This window comes from Heteronotia binoei, chromosome 10 (assembly GCF_032191835.1).
Source record: "Heteronotia binoei isolate CCM8104 ecotype False Entrance Well chromosome 10, APGP_CSIRO_Hbin_v1, whole genome shotgun sequence".
In the NCBI taxonomy this organism is placed as follows: Eukaryota; Metazoa; Chordata; class Lepidosauria; order Squamata; family Gekkonidae; genus Heteronotia; species Heteronotia binoei.
The window spans coordinates 63,886,338-63,908,122 of record NC_083232.1 but is presented as its reverse complement, the minus strand read 5'-3'; the positions used below and the strand labels follow the sequence as shown (position 1 = coordinate 63,908,122).

Genomic DNA, 21,785 nt, shown 5'->3' with positions numbered 1-21,785 from the left:
CTGGCAGTATGACAGTCTTCGAAATGATTGTGCTTGAATACAGGATGAAATGGAAACAAGTAGCATCACAATGTACTGCCCCCAAGAAGACTCCTGGCAAACATTGTCCCAGATACACCGATGCTAAAAGGAGGAAGCAACTTAGAGATGCAGCAAATAAATATGTGCATAATGTGCATAATACTCCTGCAGCGTGTCGAACAGTGGTGACCCAATACCAGCAAGATCACCCAAAGGTGCACAGAGCGGCACAGTCTCAATATGAACAAAGTAATCCTGGAACAGAGGTGATCACTTCCCTGGAAGGTCAAGGCTTACTCAGGCATGGCATATGATCCTAGCTCTGGGTACCATGATGTACAAATGCAAGTACTGCAATGCACTTAAGTGGAAGGAGGAGCCTGTTGACGTATGTTGCAACAATGGCAATGTGCAGCTCCTCTGCTTCAAACCTCTGCCTGAGCCTCTCTACAACCTGCTTCTGGGCAGCCACCCCGAGCAGTAGTGCAAATGGATGATTCGGTCCCCTACCTTCCTCAACTCCCTCAGCCTTCCCAGCTTCCCACCCCACAAGCTTTTCCTCAATTTGAGGGCTCCACTGATATTGCTATAAAACCTCAGCCCACCCAAACTCTGCTATGGCACCAGATTGTGAGTGAAGGCACTACAGCAGGGATATCAAACATGCGGCCTGGGGGCCAAATCAGGTCTCCAGAAGGTTCCTATCAGGCCCCTGAGCAACGGGCTGTTGTCTGCTTCCTTTTCCCTCTCTCTTGCTTCCTTCTGCATCACAGCTTGCTTTGCAAGGCTTGCTCAATGGCACAGGAGCTACAGAGCAAAACCTCTATTTTCTCCATTGACTGAGGCTTCTGCCTTGGGGAGGAAAGGAGGAGAAATAGCTTGCTTTGCCAGACTATCTCAATCACACAGCAGGGCTACTGAGCCAAGCTTCTCTTCCTTCTATTAGCTGAGGCTCCTTCCCTTCCTGGTCCCCTGGATCCCATGGGAGTTCAGTTCCCTGGATCCCATGGGAGAGAAACAAAGAAAGCACCTTTAAGACCAACAAGTGGTAACGTTTTGAGCATGTTTTCAGTTTTTAAAAAAAGAAAATCTTTAATTATGTTTGTCTGTGTTCTTTATAAAGTTTATATCTCTGCTACCTAATCTTAAATAGGTACACATGGCCTGGCCTGATATGGCCCAACCCAACAAGGTCTCATTTATGTCAGATCCAGCCCTCATAACAAATGACTTTGACACCCCTGCTCTATAGGAATGTCATCGAGACCACATTGCTCACCGGCAGTGCTTGGGGGAGTCAGTTTTCATACCACATGTACCACTCATACCATCAGAAAACCCCTTTGAGTTCAGGAGGCTGCAGTTCCCCCTCAAGGTCTGCTTTGCTATCACCATCAACAAGTCCCAGGGGCAGATGCTGAAGGTGGCAAGAATTGACTTAACAGAGGACTGCTTCTCACATGGGCAGTTCTCCGTGGCCTGTTCCAGAGTGACCTCACCCAACAGCCAGGTGATCCTAGCACCTGAGGGCAGAACAACCAATGTGGTCTACCAAGAGGCTGTTCAATAGAGGTAGTGGGGAGGATGTATATTTTCACTACATTTTAAAATTACAATCTTCTCTTTTCTATTATTTCAACATATGTTATTTTTCAGAATTCACTTCATCTGTTTTCTCCATCAACACATTTTGCATTATTCAAACACCTTTGTGAAGGTCAGCTACCATGCTGTTATATTACAAAACCAATTCCAAAAACCAAACACCCTTACTACAACAAAAAAAACATTTTATATACACGAAGTATTATAACTAGACTAAAGGTAGTTCAATACCATAGCAAAACACAGGTTTTATGCTAGTATTTTAAATAAATGTCAATTAATAAATTTCAGTCTCCATAATTCTAGTCTGCTGCTTTATGTACAGCATCCCTATTTCTCTTCCTGTCCATTTTCCTCTTCTTTTATTGTCTTCTCTTTCACTTAACCTTTTTACTGCTTCTGTTGGCCCCCCTGCTTGTATAGCTATTAAATATCTTGCTTTCATTGTCCCTGAGAGTTTCCTTTCTATATTATGCATCCGGTATTGGATACAATAGCCAACTACTGCAATTGCTCCTGCACTGAAATGAATTATAGAATATAAACTTCAAAGAATGCCCCCCCAGTGTGTAATAGTTTTCATTTAGTTGGCTGAGAGATTATTAGAATAGTAGTAACTGTTAGAATTCCAACACACCAAAATGCACCTATGTCATTCACTGATTGCTTTAAATCACCATTTATGAGAGAAGTGAATTAAATATATGAATTATAAAGCATATAGTCTCTGATCCAAACAACTCTAAGCTCTGGGGGTCAGATTCATGCCTGCTGAAGCTGTAGGTAATGACTAGAAATAGAGAACAAAAGCCTCTCCGCCCAGTCAGTTCCTAGGCTGGGTAGGAGGTTATAAGAAGTTGGTGTATTGACTGAGTTTGGCTTCTTTTTCACCCTACTCCCCAAAGCTCAGGACATTTTCTCACATAAACCTCTTTTTTTCTGCTCTTTCTGTTAAGATTTGATAGTTGTGTTTGTAAAAAGAAATTGGAGGAAACTTGTTTGTAATACCAATGAGCATTCTGGCTATTAGACAAAAACCTATACCTTACCTTTTAAAATAAATCCTCACCTTTAAAAAAGATATCATCTTGGCTGAATTGAAGCATTCATGCTTTCCGGTCTGCCTTCACAGCTGGCTTGCACTGTTATGATGCTGAGCCTCATCAATATAGTGTTTGTGTTTCACTCAGCAGACAGGACAGGTGTGAAATGGAGATTACTGGAATTATTGCTTATTAAGACTTTACTCCCACTTGACAGTCTGCTCTGAACAGAGATCTGAACAGAGTAACTCTTTCCTCTACACATATTGTTCTTGCTGGTGAGGTGATAATTTACAAAAATGCATGGTTAGCCTTACATGACTAACATTTTCTTTTGTTTGCTGCAATGTTTGGCTTATACACACATACTGGGAATCCTGTTTGAATTGTGCCCCAGTGTGTGTGGGACACAATAGAGAGGCAGCTGGCACTTCTTTTGAAAAGTTTGGCTTGCAGGGGTGGCCAACGGCAGCTCTCCAGATGTTTTTGCCTACCACTCCCATCAGCCTCAGCCATTTGCCATGCTGGCTGGGGCTGATGGGAGTTGTAGGCAAAAAACATCTGGAGAGCTACTGTTGGCCACCCCTGCTTTAAGGTATTGTCTGCAGATAGAGATTCAAAAAAGAGCTTTTCATTGGTATAGCTGGGGGGGGGGCGTTTTTGTAGAAAAAGCCCAGCAGCCATATTAGGCCACACACCCTGACATCACAGGAAGTGACATCAGCCATCCAGTAGGTTACTTTCCTTTCCACCTATTGACACAGAACAGTACAGTGCCATCAGCTGCATTTCATGGATGTGTTCTTATACAACCCAATGAGACACCTTGTTTCACCTCACCCCACCCAGCCAGGGAGAGAGAGCCATGTGTGGTGGAGCAGGGAGCTATAGGCCCAGCTTCTTCCAGGAGAGGGTGCTCATGGGTAGCTCCCCATCTCTTGCTCTCTTCACAAGCCTGTTGGAGGCTGGAGGCAGCAGAAAGGATGGAGCACACAGTCTGGGAGCATGTGGCTGCCAAGTGCCTTCCCTCAGCTGGAGACGTTTTTTTTGAGCCAGGACCCTAGCCAAGCTGGCCAGAACTTCATTCTTGCTAAAAAGAGAGAGAAAGCCCTGACTATACGAGTCTCCACAAGAGCTGAACACAAGCAAAGAGAAACTTCTGAGTAAGCTGCATGGGAGTCCCAAGTATAACAAACATGTGCTGGGTTTTTTCCTTCTGTATTTCCCCAGCTCATTCTTTCAGTCCTTTTCTTCATGGTCTGCTTTTGGATTATTCCAGGATCCAGGAATAACTTCTCCATTATGATTTAATTTGCTTAAAGATTTTGTTAAGAAAAAGATTTGCCTCAAAACTGCACTTCATATTTGGACCTCTAAAACATCCCTAAAAATATTCACAATAATATACTTTACTATTCAATGAAGTGTAATTTACTTGTCAAACCTGTATGTTTCTGCTTTACTAGAGTGATGCCCAATGCACACTCAAAATACATGAAAAAATGTTGCTTTTGTTCAGTGCATGCATTTCTTGTATAAGGCTTAGAGGATCAGTTGAATTGCTATTAAATATATTTTTAAAGCTAGCACATAATTTAAGAATTGTGATGTTAACAAACCTTGTTAACCATTATTGACTCCACAAAAATTAATGAAAATTAACTTGGAAGATTAACAGTGCTTTATTCAGATTCAAACAAGAGCTAATGTGTTCCGCATGTATAAAAGAAAAAAGGGTAGTTTTATGGCAAAATTGTTGCTTATTACAAAAGCTGTAACACTGAAGTAAAATCCCATATGCTGTTACTAAAATTTTAAACCATGTTATCATAATTCACTGGTAGAATTTGTTTAGAGCATTGCTATAAGTCTCTATGGAAAGAGGCTGGACTACTGGCTTGCCTTGGGGAACTTCAGCTAGTGAAAATTCACTTAATTGTCCCTCAAGTATGATGTTAAATTGCTACATTTCTAAAAATATTTTTATTACTGTTTTATCATAACTATAGTATATATGTAGCCTAGGTTAGCTTTGTGAAGAGTAAACAAAATCCCCTGTCAAGGCAAGTTGATAACTGAGGTAACTAACAGTATAAGTGTATTTCAGCATGACCCTACATTCAGTCACTATTACTGGAAACAGCAATTACTCATTGATTTCCCTACTGAGAGGGGGAGTTCTAGAGGGGACACAACTGGGGGAGTGGTTGCTGTGGAGCCCAGGCTTGTTACCGGCAATGCTTTTAAGTCTCTTATTTTTAATGGGGAAATCAGCTGAGAGACTTGGTAGAGCAAATCAGAAGCGAAGGATCTTTGCTTTCAATGATACGGAGTTTGGATTTTCAGCCAAAAATAGTCCAACCAGTGGTATTTTATAATGTTTTACTCAAATAAATGTAGGTGTTGCGATACAGTTATTCCTTTACACATAAATAATATAAGCACACACAAGACCTAAGAAATAAAGAGGTGAGATATAGCAGAGTCAAAGGGAAGACACACAGGGCATACTACCTTTCCAGGTATGCAGAGTTCCATTTGGGGCTTGAGGATGAAGGCATGCACAGCCATGTGCCATGTCTGAGAGACCCCCCCCCTTACTTAGAGAAATGGAGGGGGAACAATCTGGTTACAGGCAGAGAGAGAGAGCAAGCATGGCTTGCAGTCCTGTATATAATTTTTGGAGGGGGTGAGACCAACCCAGAAAAGGGGCTGGCTTGTGTGGTGGGCAGTGGTTAGTCTATTCTGGGTATCTAATTGGGTGCCCACCTTAAGCCAATGAGTAGAGCAGACTCTGGTCACCTGGATGGATATTCGGGTAACAATAGTGGGGCTGATTTAGTAATGTCCTCCCAATAGGTTACAAAAGGTCAGGATATGTGTTAATGGTTTGGGCGGCTCAGCAAAGATAGCCCTAGGGAGAGGCAAGCATAGAAAACAAAGAATCTGCCCAGATGTCAGACATTGCCATAGCAGTAGACAAAGAGAAACTGAGTCACAGAAAGAACCAAGGAGATGGTTGATTGATCAGTAGCTGAGGATTAGGGTGTGAACAATACTTACCAGCAGTTCCCATGTTATTATGCATCCTGTTGGGTGGAGGTGTTGGGGGGGGGGGCGGGGGGAGTAGGTGGGACTACACTGAGAGACAGAATTCAGGCGCCAACCAGAACAAGCTCTCTGTGGGGTCCGTTCCACTTTAGATGGAGTGTTTTCTTGGCCTGTTTTCTGGTCGGACTCCATTTTGTTGCCTGGAATAGGAGACCCACACTCTCTCTCTAAGTCCTGGGGTACTCCATTTTATCAGGCAGCGCCTCTCAGTAACAGGCTAGTCATGTGATTTACTTTTATATGATGTTTGACTGTGAGAGAGGCTTCAAGGAAAATGTTCCCTTGGGTCCTGTGGTAGCTAGGAATACGTCTGTGTATATGCACTTTCATCATTGGACTTGGAGATATAATGTTGGTCTATCATGTGGGTGAATAATGTTCATTTCACCTAATCCATTGAGTAGTCTGGTTCTTCTCTCCGAAGTCTAGTCTAGACATCAGCTACTGGCACAGGATATCCCGCATTACATTATCCAGATAAGTTGTACTCTTTTCTATATTAAAAATAGCTTGAAGAACATTTAGTCAGAACAGAACTCTGGTCATGGCCTGTTTTGGACAAAATGATGCATTTCAAGTAAATTCAGTTTATTACCATGGATGGTCCATTTCTACTTCTGTATTAAGAACATGAGATAATTTTTTTCCTCAGTTTTATCCAGTATTTGGATGCTGGCTTATTTCAAGTAACAACCTTTATGACTATAAAGACACAGTGCAGAATTGAGGGTTTATGGCTTTGCAGAAATACTCAAGATGGGTTGCTGGAGGTAATTTCTAAAATACTACCTTTTTTTGGCATGGTTTTATAAAAATATGGTAAATATGGAAAAGAGCTCTTAATTTTTAATTTGGTTTTTTTAATCATTTCATTAAAAAAATAACCTGATTTAAAAGGAAGTCTGACTTTTAATACAAACATGGTACATCCTACACATAATCTCTTAAAGCTGAATCATGACCATCTGTCATTAAAGACTGCTTTTCTGAGCCAAATAGAAAGATGGAGGAAAATACACTTATGAGGTTAAACATTATAAAAAACACAATGTCATGTGTTATATTATTATTATCTACTTCCTATTGTACCAAAGGGATTAACAAGTAACCATGACTGCTAAAATCCAGGAAATGAACTCTGCATCTTTCTGGAGTCATATACTGAGGTTATATGGATACTCCTATTTTATGCCCTACAACTACATGGTTGCTGCAATTTCTTTTAATTTTTTTCCAGTTTTCAGATTACTATGACCACTATTCAGGCACTATGGATACTTACTTTCCATCTCATATATACGGTTTTGCCCAATGCTTGCTTTTACCAAACACATTGACCTCATGTCTAAGCAGATATAATTCTGCAGGGCAAAAAGCATGTGGACTGAACAACCAGGATTTTGGCTGTAGGACTATAGAGCCAGTTTGATGTAGTGGGTAAGTGATCGGACTCTTATCTGGGAAAACCAGGTTTGATTCCTCACTCCTCCACTTGCAGCTACTGGAATGGCCTTGGGTCAGCCATAGCTCTCACAGAAGTTGTCCTTGAAAAGACAGTTTCTCTGAGAACTCCACCTACCTCACAGGGTGTTTGTTGTGTGGGAGGAAGGTAAAGGAGATTGTGACCGCTCTGAGATTCAGAGTGAAGGGCGGGATATAAATCCAATGTCGTCGTCTTTTTCTTCCCTTTAGTTAGGGATAGGTATAGCTTATATTAGACCCATGCTGCTAGTATGTGTTCTGAGTCTCAGCAGTAATGACAGACATTTTCTCATCCTAGACTACCTCACAGGGTTGCTGTGGAATAAAATGAAGAGGGAAGAACCATGAGCTTTTTTGTAGGAAGGGTGGACTAAAAGTGTGATAAGAATGGTCAGCTCTGGAAGTTCTCTGAAGATCAGAGCTTTTTTTAAGCAGGAATGCACAGGAACACAGTTCCAGCTAGCTTGGTATCAGGGGGTGTGGCCTAATAAGCAAATGAGTTCCTGCTGGACTTTTTCTACAAAAACAGATCTGCTGAAGATCATTAGCCCACTTGCCCTTTATTTTCTCTATTACTGGAATTCAGGTGTAAGCATGTTCAGCTTTCAGCTTTGTTTTAGCCTTCCTGCTGTAGAAGTAAACTCTGCCTCATCATCCTTCAGCTTTCCTCCATCATCCTTCATCTTTTAAGCTAAGGAGCCCACACCTCTTTAACATAAGGGGATGGAATACTTCCCCTGTAAAGAAGGGTTAAAGAGGTTAGGGGTGTTTAGCTTGGTGAAACAGTGACTGGGGGGGAGGGGAGGGGGCCAAACTTGTTTAACATAAGAGCCACATAGAATAAATATCAGGTGTCTGAGAGCTGCAAGACATGAAGGTCAGATGTTTGAGAGAAGGAAGGAAGGAAGGAAGGAAGGAAGGAAGGAAGGAAGGAAGGAAGGAAGGAAGGAAGGAAGGAAGGAAGGAAGGAAGGAAGGAAGGAAGGAAGGAAAATAGATGGAGGGAGGCAGGATGTAAAATAATGCAACTTTAACTTTGAATGCATTCTCTAAGCCACCAGCTGGCTTGGCTTGGAGAAGTGATTTAAAGAGAGAAATGCCTTCTCCAAGCTGACCTGTGGAGTAGTGGGGACTTCAAGAGCTACACAATATGTGTAAAAGCAACCCATGTGGCTCCTGAGCAACAGTTTAGCCACTCCTGGGACAGAGGTTTACAGAATTATGCATGGGATAGGGAGGTAGAGAATGAACTACTTTTCTCCATTTCTCACAATATAAGAACTCATGGGCACTCAATGACATTAATGAGCAGTAGGTTTAGAACAGATAAAAGGAAGTATTTCTTCATCCAAAGAGTAATTAACATGTGGAATTCACTCCCACAGGAAGTGGCAACAGCTACAAGCATAGACAGCTTCAAGAGGGGATTAGATAAATTATAAGGACCAGAGGTCCATCAGTGGCTATAAGGCATGAAACATTATGTCTGGGGCAGTGATGCTTTATATTCTTGGTGCTTGGGGCAACAGTGGATGGCCTTCTAGAGTTCTGGCCCCAGTGGTGGACCTCCTGATAGCACCTGGGTTTTGGCCACTGTGTGACATAGTATTGGCTTCTCATGTTCTTAATTCTGTTTATTAAGGTAAAACAGTGGGAGGCGTTTCATACATTTCATTATTAGGTTTAGTTTGTGTCTAAAAATGAGGTTTGCTTTCACACGTTTGTAAATGTGAATATTGTAGAATATGCTTTTCAGGAAAGCATAGTTGTCTGCAATTCCTATTGACCGTGCACTCGATGACAAATTCAGGTTGTCCCTGCATAAATGTACAAAATGGCCATGAAATGCAGTGTGTTATATTACTATTTACTGATTAATAATAAAAAATGAAATATTAAATTGTTCAATGCAAATTGATAGGAAATTCTTAGTTGAAGGTAGTATAGCATTACTCTACAAGTAGGTCCTGGGAGATTTACTAGAGGGTTGCATATAAAAAAGTATGCAGACTACAGTCAGGATGTCCTTCACAAGAATAATATCTGAGGTCCACTGGGGGGAGCTAGAGGATAATGTCCCTTGCAAATGTCACTAAGGGAATTCCAGATTCTTCTTTACTTAGGAAAATGAATGGTCCAAGTTAATTGAGTGTCTCCATGAAAATACTGTCTCCCTTTCTTTCTTTAAAGTGCTAATTTAAAATAAAAGCAATAATTAAACATTTACTATAATAATGCCAAAAGTACAAACATTCTGTTTTCAGTGTCGCACAGCTGAACAACCATTTCAGATGCACATATGAAAGCCACTTGTTGCATAAACCTTCAGGCTTTATGATGAGGTAAAAGACAAACTAATTTTACTTGAAAATAGATTCAGGTGAGTAGCCATGTTGGTCTAAAGCAGCAGAACAAAGTCTGAGTCCAGTGGTACCTTTAAGACCAACATTATTTAAGGTATAAGCTTTCATGTACAAGCACACTTCTTCAGATACAGTGAAACAGAATTTTATCAATCATTACATATAGGTAGATAGGGGGTGAAGGGGTAGTTGCCAGGAAGGGCTAGTTAGAGTTGAGATGCATAATTAACTTGGCAATTATAACTGAGATTGGATTAAGGCAGTTGGTAAGATCTGTGAATGGCAATAAATTAGCATACAAATACATGAGTTGACAAACAAACATGAGAATGAGGTTTGAGTCCAGTGGCACTGACAAGATAATAATGTTCAGTTTTGGGTATATGCAAGAACTTTGACACTTAGCATGTGTAGATAGGGTTGCCGTCTAATTCAGAAAATATCTGGGGACTTTGGGGATGGAGCTAGAAGACTTTGGGGCGGAGCCAGACTTTCCCATTCCCAAAATAAATACATAAAAATACAGCAGTGCAGTTCACCTGAATAGTCATCGTTTCCTCATCCTCCAATAGCTGCAATTCTAGTAAATGAAAGTTTAAACACACAAAAAGCATCCAAAATGCACAGAATTTGCAAGCTCACATTTTTGTGATCTCACTGGGACTTTACTCACAGGAACTGCTGTTCTTCAGGCTATCACTGGCAAGTAAAAAGAGAAAGAGGTGGAGTTTTCCTCCATCCCATAAACAGGCTTTTATACAAAGACTCTGAAAACAATGCAAAACAAGCACAAAGACAGACACACACTCTTACTGGCTCTTACTGGATTCTGAAAAGTACAGGGGCCACGCTGAGCTCTCTCTCTCTTTCTCTCTCTCTCTCTCTCTCTCTCTCACACACACACACTTTCTTGCTCTGAAACAAAAGCAAGACAAACCGAGGAGCTCTGCTGCTGACCCTTCCCCATGAAGTACTTCCTGCTCTTATTTAAAGGCACACACACATTTTAAAACGGGACTTGTTTGCAGGTTTCTAAACCTGCCAGACAGCTAGAGGTACTGGTGGCTGTGGGGGCGGGGCTTCCCCCACCAGCCAGCTGGCTGAGGGCAGGGTGGAGCCTGTAAAATGGGGGGAATTCCCTGCTGGGACCTGGGGATTGGGAAGCCTATGTGTAGAATGCACACTCCTTCAGATACATTGAAACAGATTTCCTCAAATGTTGCATATAGGTAGGAGGGATTAAATGCCAGGAAGGCCTAATTAGAGTCAAGATGCATCAGTTACTGAGCAATAAGTATAGCTAAGATTAGAATAACATATTTGATAAGACATGTGAATAGCAGAAAAAACAGGTAAAACTGCAAGTGCCATAATAATTGCAGCAAAATTTTTCATACTTTCTCTGAACACAACAGTAACATGCTCAGGGAAGAACGGCATCCTTAAAGTGCAGTTTCCAGATGATACAAGTTAGTAATTTCAGTATTTTTCCTCTCTGATATTTGAAATTTCTGCATTGTGCTATTTATTTCATGTTAAGCAAGCAAGCTGCTTGGGGATTACAAATGGTACCCAAATTAGAGATTTCAGTAAATTTTAGTGCTGGTACACAGAACTGTAGGGCTGTGGGATTGGAGCCATAAAATTGTAATTTTCCCTCAACAGCTTTCAATCATCCTGAACTGAAATTATCAGTAAGAATCAGTGAAGTGAATCCAACAGGGTTGAAATTTAGTTTGAGCCCAAAGCATACACTGGCACTGGGAAGCAGCCCTGTGCTTCAAGTGGCATCATCCCTGACTCTGCCCTGAAAACATGGGGCACCAAATATGGATCAGAGAAATTTTGTCTGTATTGCTTCCAGGGAACAAAAATATTTGTCAGGATGTATCTTTGAATACCCACTTCTCTCAAAAGAAGGGGGAAAAGCCAGGATTAGTTCTTTGCTTTGGAAAAGAAGGAAATGAGTACCAGAAAACATACCAGTGAGCACAATGGTTAGATCTTATATATTTTAATTAGTTTTAACTGTTATGATGTAACCTGTCCTGAGCCTGTTCTGCAGGAAGGGCAGGCTAAAAATCGAATCAAATAAATAATTATTGGGCACCATGTTGGGAATCACACTTGGAAACCACATGTTGGGAATCACTGATGAAGGCAGTGTCTTAGATAAACTTGTGGAACAATGAATGAGCAAACATATGTATGTATCAAATAATTTTGTTTAAAATAAAATGTATAAGCCAGGGGTCTTGCAGCAAAGCCTGCCTTCTTCTAAGGCAAAAAGTAACAGCAATGCAACAGAAAGCAAATATACGGTCTCTCCCCCCCCCCCCCCAAAAGAAAAGTTAATAAATGCTGGGTGGTAAACAGGTTGTTTTGACGCTGATTGCAAAAAGAGTATGGCCTGCAATTTTGTTAACTTGTATTTCCAAATCGTTGTGCCTATTAACATTCCTTTGAAATGTGCATAGTAAAGGCCACACATCTCAAGTTAATTTGCCCTTGCATTGTACCTGAGAATTCTTTCAAACATTGGAGTTTGTTTCGTAATTATATGGTGTTTTTGGTTGTTGGTGTGCAAATACATGCTGTTTGTGAATCATGCAAGCAGCTGAACTTTACTGGGAACCATGTCCCAGATACAGTAAATATTGGGCAAATGCACACTTTGCTCACTTGACTTTTCTTCTAGTTTAATAATAATCTGTAAATTTGTAGGACAAACAAATGTGATAACCTCCTTGCTATTGTTGGTAATAAGGAATGGGGGGATGTTCTTTTTCTAGGGAATGATATAAGCCTGTTGAGAATAATTCTAGAACAAATGTAAATATATTTAAACAGCACAGCATGTACTGTTTGCTCCTCTTTCCAACATAAAAACAAAAATTCATTTCACATTTCACATTCGCGAATACTGAATTTTGCAACAGAACACAAATTTGAACTTTAATGGCAAACTGTGGATATGTAACCCTTCCTTCAAAACCTGCATTTGCTTGACATTTCTCCATGTTTACATTAAAATGTAATAGTTTTAAACATATGAAATCAGATTGCTGTAGGTATTAAATCATGAATATCTCTTCAGAAGATTGGACAAGATTAAACACACAGGCTGAAAAGAGTGCTACTTACACTAGACCAGAATAAAATCTCTGCAGAGTTTATTTTTGACATTATTTGAAAATGCTAGTATAAATGAAATTCAACATGAAAGTCTATGCTTTGGTTTTAGTAATACTGATGAGTTTCTGCTGCAATTAGTGGTATCAGAATCAGCTGCCAAGTTACAAAAAAATTAGATTTTGGAGAACTGTTCTAAGGTTTGTTTAAAAAACAGATGTTGAAAGAATTAGACTCCAAATGATGTCACTGAAGTGAACAGAGCATCTTAACTGTGAGACAGGAGTAAGTAATATAACCATGTTCATATATCTAGATTAGCTGAAATCTTGCAATATGAAAAGTGGTGCAGTGGCCCTTGGATTAAATCAATGAAAGGTTTAATCCAAGATATACCTTATGATTCATTGGTGGGATTGGCATTGAAGAACATATGACTGTGCATGTGCCGAAGATTCTCTAGTCTCTACTCTATTTGCTAGAATGGATTTTAAAGGAAAATGAATAATGCACTTTCCTATTGTTACTGCACCCTAGTTTCCAAAACTAATGAGGGGGTGTTAAATATGGCCTTGCCTTTTAACAGTGAGTAGTCATAAATTATAGCTGTTGCAAGTGTAAGAAAAAACAAATCCTTTTCTTGCACCATCCACAAAGAGGTATCCATAGTGAGGTTTTTCTTATATGAAAATTTATTGAACTCTAATAGTGTTTTAAATACAACCCACTAAATATTTAATTGATTAAAATATATGAACTCATTTGCTCTAATAACGCAGTCATAGTTGATCAGATGCCAGGGAACCCAAGATGTTGGATTAGGCTGTACTATTGGCCACATCTGTTAGCATACACAATACACTTTTTTTTTTGTCATCAAGTTGCAGCCAATTTATGGTGACCCTGTGAGGTTTTCAAGGCAAGAAACTAACAGATATGGCTTGCCATTGCCTGCAACGCTGGTGTTCCTGGTGGTCTTCCATCCAAAGTACTAACCAGGGTTGACCCTGTTTAGCTTCTGAGATCTGACAAGATCAGGCTAGCTGGGCTATCCAGGTCAGGCCACGATACAATTTACAACCAGGCATATACACTAGGCTGGGTGCATATCGCCCTGTTTGGATTGGGACAATTGTATTAGCATATATATAAAAATAAAATTGTTATTTTTGCTACACAATGATGACATGTTTTTCATACTCTCCATAGGTGATACTGGTGAAAAAGAGGAATGAGAATGACTACTACTTGTTGATTCCCAGCAGCATGTCAGGTAAAACAAATCTATATTATAAGAGCTTGCCCTTTCTTTTTCAACTGTGTGGTTCTGCACATGCTAAAGCTGTGAAGCACTGTATGACATAAGCCCCACTTCTCTGATGTGCAATGGAATTGTGTTCACAAAACATTTTTTCATACTGAATGAAGTTAAGTTTTTTGCTGAGATCTTTTGTGGATCAGAGCCCTGCTGAGTTTTGCATTCTGGACATTCTGTGTGTACACAGAATGGTATTCCCTTTTAGGTCAAAGGAAGTGACATCCATGGGAAATGATCTATTGAAGTGAATGGAGAAACCCTTGTTTATGTGAGAACACTCTGAGCCGAGTGCCCAGTTCTGCCCTTGTCTTATCTTTTTCTTACTTTGTGTTTATAGTTATCAACTTTCTCTACCTGCAGTGGAGCAGAGAGACAAAATTATTTTGTCATCTGAAGTGTACAGCTTTTTGCTTGTTTTAAAGAACATATATTCACAGCAAATAACTCTAGCAGGTGGGCCTAGCTGCAGACTGATCACCTCATATTATGATGGAATTAATCATTTGGAGGAGATTACAGGAAATATTTAACCATCCTTCAGGTGGATTACACTGAGGCTTAGACTAATCCCAAGGAAAATCAGTGAGTTAACGACAGGAAATTCAAAACATGAGAGTGGATCACTTAGTGGAGCCCAAATCTCAAGCTACTGGTGAGATTATATTTTAACACACACACCTGTCAACTGTGGCATGTTAAGGAACTGAAGACAAAAGATATAGGTAGGAGAGGCTGAGTGATGGAGCTACATGTAAGTCATCAGAGATGCCTGCCAATGAAGCAGGAGGGAGAGAGCACAAGAGAAATATGGATCAGGAAAAGCATGAGAGAGAGGGGTATGTAGATGGAACAGGAAACAAGAGGCACATGGAAGAGAATGAGAGACAGGACACAAACTAGACCAGAAGTGCATTTGAGCTCCTTTTCTGGGAGACAGAAAGGTAATTATCTTTATAGCCTCCACTGAAATCCTGGCTTTCCATACAAAGAGAGGATCATATGGGGGAAGTGCTTCATCTGCTTCACTTTTGCTGCTTTTTAAGAGTTGTGTGTCAAGAACAGCACAGCACTGCCTCCCCCCCCACCCCAAGATGGGATAAAGCAATTCAAACTCTCATGCATAGTAGCCCTAACCCACTCACCCTGTAAGATAAAGGACCAGAGGACCTTTCTTCCTTCTTTCCAAACCCAAGTGCTCCCCCCCTTTTTTCAAAATGGTCCATTCATTCATTATTATGTAAATTCATTTCTGTGATCTCTTCTTGGTCTTCACACTGCTACAGTTTCTGAGTTGGTGGATGTGGCTGGTGCTGGGCTCCAGCCAAACTAGGTGGGCAGGCTGCCAGTGGGGCATATTATATAAGTGATGCATGCAGCTACTAAGAACATAAGAGAAGCCATGTTGGATCAGGCCAATGGCCCATCCAGTCCAACACTCTGTGTCACACAGTGGCCAAAAAGAACCCAAACAGGTGCCATCAAGTGGAGCCAGGACACTAGAAGCCCTACTCCTGTTAGGGATGCCAGGTGCCCATCCTGAGGGCAGGAAAATTACTTTCCATGCTGTCTATTGCCTGTTCTTGCTCTGGTGAGCAGCAGGAGGAAAACTGGGAGACACAACATTGCTGACATTGCAACATTGCTGCTGTCTCAATATCACTTCCCTATGCTTAAGAACTGACCAAATCTCTTCCCAAGCTCTGCCCCCTAACAGCTCCCATTGTCCATGGGCCTGGCCTGGCATCCCTAATCCCCACTTACACACTCATTTTAGTTCTCTGCTGTGTCATACCTACTGCCATATCTGGATTTTTTTCTAAGCTCCGTTGGTCTTTTTGTGTGTCTGTTTTGGTACCGAGGATCTCCTTTTTCGGTCATGAAACAATGGAGAAGGCATAATTAATGCCACTCCTCTCACAGTTATATTTCTCTAAGAACAAGTCTGATGGCTAGAAATGCTGTGTGAAAATACTGCTGTTCTGTGAGCAGCATGTGAATATTGAATCAAGACTATGCAGATTATCATATATAGAAAACCAAGCAGAAAGAGAAGAATTACTTCCATTACTTAGCCTGTTTTTAGCCATTACCAGAACACACACATCTAATGTCTCCAGTGGCAACCAGAAATTTAATTCTGGAACCCAGCACTCAAAGCTTCCAGCATACTACTCTGCCAGAATAACAAATTCACAGTGCCATCCCAAACTGCAGTGCACCCTTTTAAATCCACCAAAGTTAGTGGGCTTAGAAGAGTGTAACTCTGCTAGGATAATGCTGCTAAAATGCCAGCAGTACAAGGGAGGCAGAGTATAATATAGTGGGTTCAATGCAAGGAAGAAGCAAGGTGGTAGTGATAATAGCTTTTTGTTAAGTACAGCATAGTATAGGGCTGCACTAAAAGACTGAGGAACTGGGCCAATTTGGCCAACTTATATACACTTCAAGGTTCCCACGCTAGCATGCCATTGGATCATTCAAACCTGCAAGGAGCCAGTGATTGGAGCAGGGCAGCAGGTATTTGGATCCTGCTGCCCATTGTTCCTGAGTCCCCAAGTTCAGTCCTTATGGCTCCAATGAGCCAGGCAGGAACACCCATAATAGTCTTCACACTGGTCCTCATACATAACACAGAGTTATGCCTTTCAAAATGGAACCAGGATGTGTTTTGTGCTGGGATGCAGAATCAAGATCCTGAACTGAAGGGAATGGTTATTACAAGCACAGATATACACCCCGCCCAGCACTCCTCTGTAAAACAACAGCACAGTCTCAATATGAACAAAGCAATCCTGGAACACAAGTACAGAGGCAATCACTTCCCTGGAAGGTCAAGGGTAACTCAGGCGTATGATCCTGATGTGGCTTCTGAGACAGACAACACTCTAGCTCTGGGTACCATGACACACAATGCAAGTACTGCAATGTCCTCAAGTGGAAGTAGGGACCCATCGGCATGTGTTGCAGCAATGGCAATGTGCAGCTCCTCCAAATCTCTGCCTGAGCCTCTCTACTGCCTGCTACTGGGCAGCCACCCTGAGCATGCCTATTTCATGAACCATGTTCGTAAGTACAACGGATGCTTCAACATGACATCATTTGGGGCCAAGCAGATTCTACAAGACAGCTTCATACCACCTTCAAAGTTCAGGGACAGGTGTATCACTTGGTTGGAAGTCTGCTGCCAGCACCTCAGCATGAAGCTGAATTCCTGCAAATCTATTTTGTTGGCTAGGACAAAAAGGAACTGTGCTTGAGGTGCAGCAACGTTCCTGACATCAAACAGGGATTGTTCAAAAACAACTGCAGAGAATGCTACACATCAATAGCTACATAAAGATTCTGAAGACTGCCCTGGACATGGTACCTCCAACTTCCCACCCCACAAACTTCTTCTCAAAGCGGGGACTCCAGTGATGCTGCTATGGAACCTCGACCCACCCAAACTCTGCAATGGCACCAGACTACGAGTGAAGGTATTCTATAGAAATGTCATTGAGGCCACATTGCTTACTGGCAGTGCTTGGAGAGGGGGGAATTGGTGTTCATACCACTCATACCATCGGATAACCCCTTTGAGTTCAGGAAACTGCAGTTTCCCCTCAAAATCTACTTTGATATGACCATGAACAAGTCCCAGGGGCAGATGCTAAAGGTGGCAGGAATTGACTTAACAGAAGACTGCTTCTCACATGGGCAGTTCTATGTGGGCTGCTCCAGAGTGAGTTCACTCAGCAGCCTGGTGATCCCAGCACCTGAGGGCAGTACAACCAATGTGGTCTACAAAGAGGTCCTTTTGTAGAGGGGGGGGGGAAGGTTGTATGTATTTTTCACTGCATTTTAAAACTACAATTTTATTTTTTCTTTTACTTCAACATCTGTTTTCTCCTTCCACACACTTCACATTATTTAAACACCTTTGTGAAGGTCAAAACCAATTCCAAAAACAAAACACCCTTTCTACAACACAAAAACATTTTATATGCACAGAAGTATTATAACTGGACTATAACTACTATAACTATTAAGTACTAGCATGAAACACATGCTTCGCTACAGTAGTTAACTAAATACTGTAGCGAAGCATGGGTTTCATGCCAGTACATAATAAATAACTACATAAAATAAGAACACGGTGTAGTGGCAAGCAGTAGAACAGTCAGTGGCATAGCCTGCATCCCAGCGACCCACCTTGCTGCCAGCAGGAGTCATTCGTGGGAGGAAGATGGAGGCTTGCAGGAGATGCCTGTTGAGGCTGGCCCTGCAAATGATGGGCTGACCTCTGGGCCCGCATCCCAGGGCATGCTGGGAGGAGGGACAAGCTGACGAAGGAAAAGCCCAGCCCTTTCTAGGCCAGAGCAGGCCTAGGATACCTGACTTTGAAGGTACACAGAGGAGGCACAGAGGCAAGAATCCCCAGCCAGCACCTCACTGGCCTGAGGCTTTGCCAGTCAGGATAGCCCTGTTCATAGAAAAGGGAGTGGAGGAGACCGGGGGTACGTCTCCCTTAGGAAGGCCTTTTAAAGGTAAAGGGAGGGAGGAGATGAAGAGCCAGGTCATATCCCAGATGTGTGTGGGAATAAATCTTGGAGGAAGAAAGGGAGAGAGAGCTGGGTGAATGCAAACCTTTCCATCCCCCTTCACTTCTCTGAGGCACTCCTGAAGGTCCAGCCTAGAGAAAGGAATCCTGAAAGGAGCTGTGCTCCCATAATCACCCCCAGAGGCCCCAGAAGTGGAAAGCTACAGTGCATATGACTATGTGTGTAGTGGTTTTGACATTTATTTGAGGCATTTAAATACACCAAAGGTGGATTACTTCAATTAAAACACAGCATAGAAAAATCAGTATATAAAATAAATGTAAAAACCGAAACCAAGCAAAGATCATCCAATTTTTTTTTGAGCAAATTGAGCAATTGAGCATCATCCAATATTGTCTTCAAAAAGTAAAAAATAAATACACTGGTACAACAAAAGGCCCTGAACATTACTGTGCTGACATATTCAGAAAGGCTATTATTCCACAAGGTAGAAACCACTGCAGAAAAAGCTCTGGCACGTTTAGAACATATCCTACTCTGTTTATGTGTTGTCATTGAACGCAGATCATCATCATCATTGTTTAATACAGTCAAAGACCCATCAAATAACAACAACAAACATAACATCCATATAGCAAAATGTGCAGCTCAAGAAAAGCAGATCATTTATTTGTACACCAGAGTTGCTACCCAGAAGTAAAGTAGTCTTGCAGATATATGGATCCTGTGTCATGAAATACTTTTATTACATTATAATCAATACCTTGAATGTAACACAGAAAGAGATAGGTGACCAATGAAATGTTCTCACCACTTGTGTAATGTGTGAATTAAAACTGACTCCAGGTAGTAAATAAGCAGCTGCTTTTGGCACCAGCTAAAATCTCTGTGTTATCTTTAAGTGCCGCCCCATGTAAAGCATGTTACAGTACTTTTATTTTCCCGTATAACTGACACAGTGTCTGATACAAACATGATCCATGACACTGCTATATAGTCCTACAGAACTTGTTGATTTTCAGTCATAAAATCAGATTAATTTGTTTTTCCAAATCAGTGAGTTGTGCAGCAGGTACAAATTACTGATACTATGCACCTGTGACATCTAAAATGCATGCCTGTACCAAACCAAACATGAATGTTTCTCTGTTGTTCCTGTTAGGAGCAATAAATTCAATACATGTAAGCATTTGGCAACTTGTCACATGGAGAGAAAACAGGTTGCATAACCTATTAAATAGTTGTGGAAATTGAATTTAATAACTGAAATGTTTTAGATTCTGTGTAAAACTTTGAAAAGCCACATTACCATTTATTTTTAGAGAAAATTTCTCATTAAAATTGTTGCTGGCAAGTATCTTTCTTGAAAGCCAAATGCATTATTTTAGTTCCAGCTAAAACAGAACAATATTGGGTGTGCACAGTATTACACTTTACTGGTCATTAAATAAAATGTTACAAAAATGTTGAAATGCTTTAGCTGTTTTATATTAGGAACAGCTTCCCATAAATTTCTCATAATGATTTCCTTGCAGTAACTAATTTAACCTACTTGGCTGCCTGGCACAGCAAGCTGTCTCCCATTTCTTATCCAACAGACCATGACAAAACCCTACTAAACAAGAAGTATTATTTCTTTTGACTGATTTTAGAGTTGATAGAACTCATTACAGTAAAGTTTGCTTATTAGTAAAAGATGTGCTGACTTTGTAATAAGTTTAGGGTTATTTTTAAACGCCTAATCATATGCAACATAGCCTGATATTTTACTTGTGAGTTAATAAACAATGGCTCATTAGTTGGTCATGCATAATTTCTATAATGTATTCAAAGCGACCCATTTAGTAGGATTTTTACATGTGTGGATGAGATTTTCTGTTAGTTGCTGTCCTTCAGAAATCTGGGACAGACCTCCATTTGAGACCTTGGAGAACTTCTACAGTTTAGAGTAGTCAGTGGGCTGATTCAATGTAGGATACCTTCTCATGTTCATATGCTATTTTACAGACCACAAGCTTCACCTTGCTATTTTGACTTACATATTGTGGCAGCGGAATATCAATTCTTCAAATTCTCTCAGTTCTCCGATCCTGAAATGTATTCAGCCCCATTAATGATAATCAGTTTGGTGTAGTAATTTAGTGCACAGATTGTAATCTGGGATAACTGGGTTTGATTCCCCATTCCTTCACATGCACCTGCTGGGTGACATTGGGTAAACCACAGTTCTCACAGAGCTGTTCTCTCAAGGTGTCTGTTGTGGAGAGAGGAAGGGAAGGAGATTGTAAGCTGCTCTGAGATTCCAAGTGAAAGGTGGGGTATAAATCCAACTCTCCTCCTCCTTCTCTGAAAGTCTTCAGTCCAGAATATGTTATTAGCGATATATTCTTCAAGGGCAATCATATCAGAGACAGCCAGTGTAGGATAATGGACTTCAGATTTGAGAGACCTGAGTTCAGATATCCACTCAGATGTAAAACTCCCTGGGCAGTCTTGGACCAGCAACTCTCTCAGTCTGACTACCGCATAGAATTGTTGAGAAACTAAAGATTGTTAGAGATCTTCATAAGGCTCTGGAAGTCTTGTTTTTTTGCCAGGACTATTGTTGGGATATGAATAGCAGACATTATTTTGGGATGGGAGAAAAGTATTTTTTTAACATATTAGTTGCTTTCAACTTGTAATATTCAATTATTACTGTAAACTGCCTTGAGCCAAGAGGAAAAGTAGGTTGTAAATATTTTAATTAATAAATAATAAAAGTGCAGGAGAGGAGAACCATGTCTACTACTGACCTTCTTCAAGAAAGGCAGTTTTTAAAATGTAATATATAAATAGATACACACTTGCAACATCTGAATATGACTTTAGATTCCAGTTCTGAAGCAGAACACACTAATTACTCATAATTATGAATTTAAAAAGTTAGCAATGGACTGTCAAGTCCTTTCTTCTTCCTTGAGACCCTTTCAATGGAATGAAGGCAACAGACAACAAGCCCTGGCTTAGAAAGGCCCCACTCACTTTTGGAAGAACTTGGCAGGCATTGGGGAAAGTACTGATCTACAGTGAATGTCATCCCAACTCTTTTTTTAAAATACAGAACTAATTAAAACCCATATTTTCAAAGGCAGTAACTCTCTGAGTGCCTATGTGGAAAGCAACAACAA

General features: G+C 40.8%; 1 protein-coding gene across 1 annotated transcript in view; it reads left to right on the top strand.

Moving 5' to 3' along the window:
• The window catches only part of THRB (thyroid hormone receptor beta), a 259,087-nt gene that overhangs the window by 173,161 nt on the left and 64,141 nt on the right, over window positions 1-21,785 (top strand). The window contains exon 4 of the mRNA XM_060248793.1: window positions 13,966-14,029. Coding sequence (XP_060104776.1) covers window positions 14,023-14,029 — 7 coding nt within the window. The 5' untranslated portion in view covers window positions 13,966-14,022. The remainder of the gene's footprint in view (window positions 1-13,965; window positions 14,030-21,785) is intronic.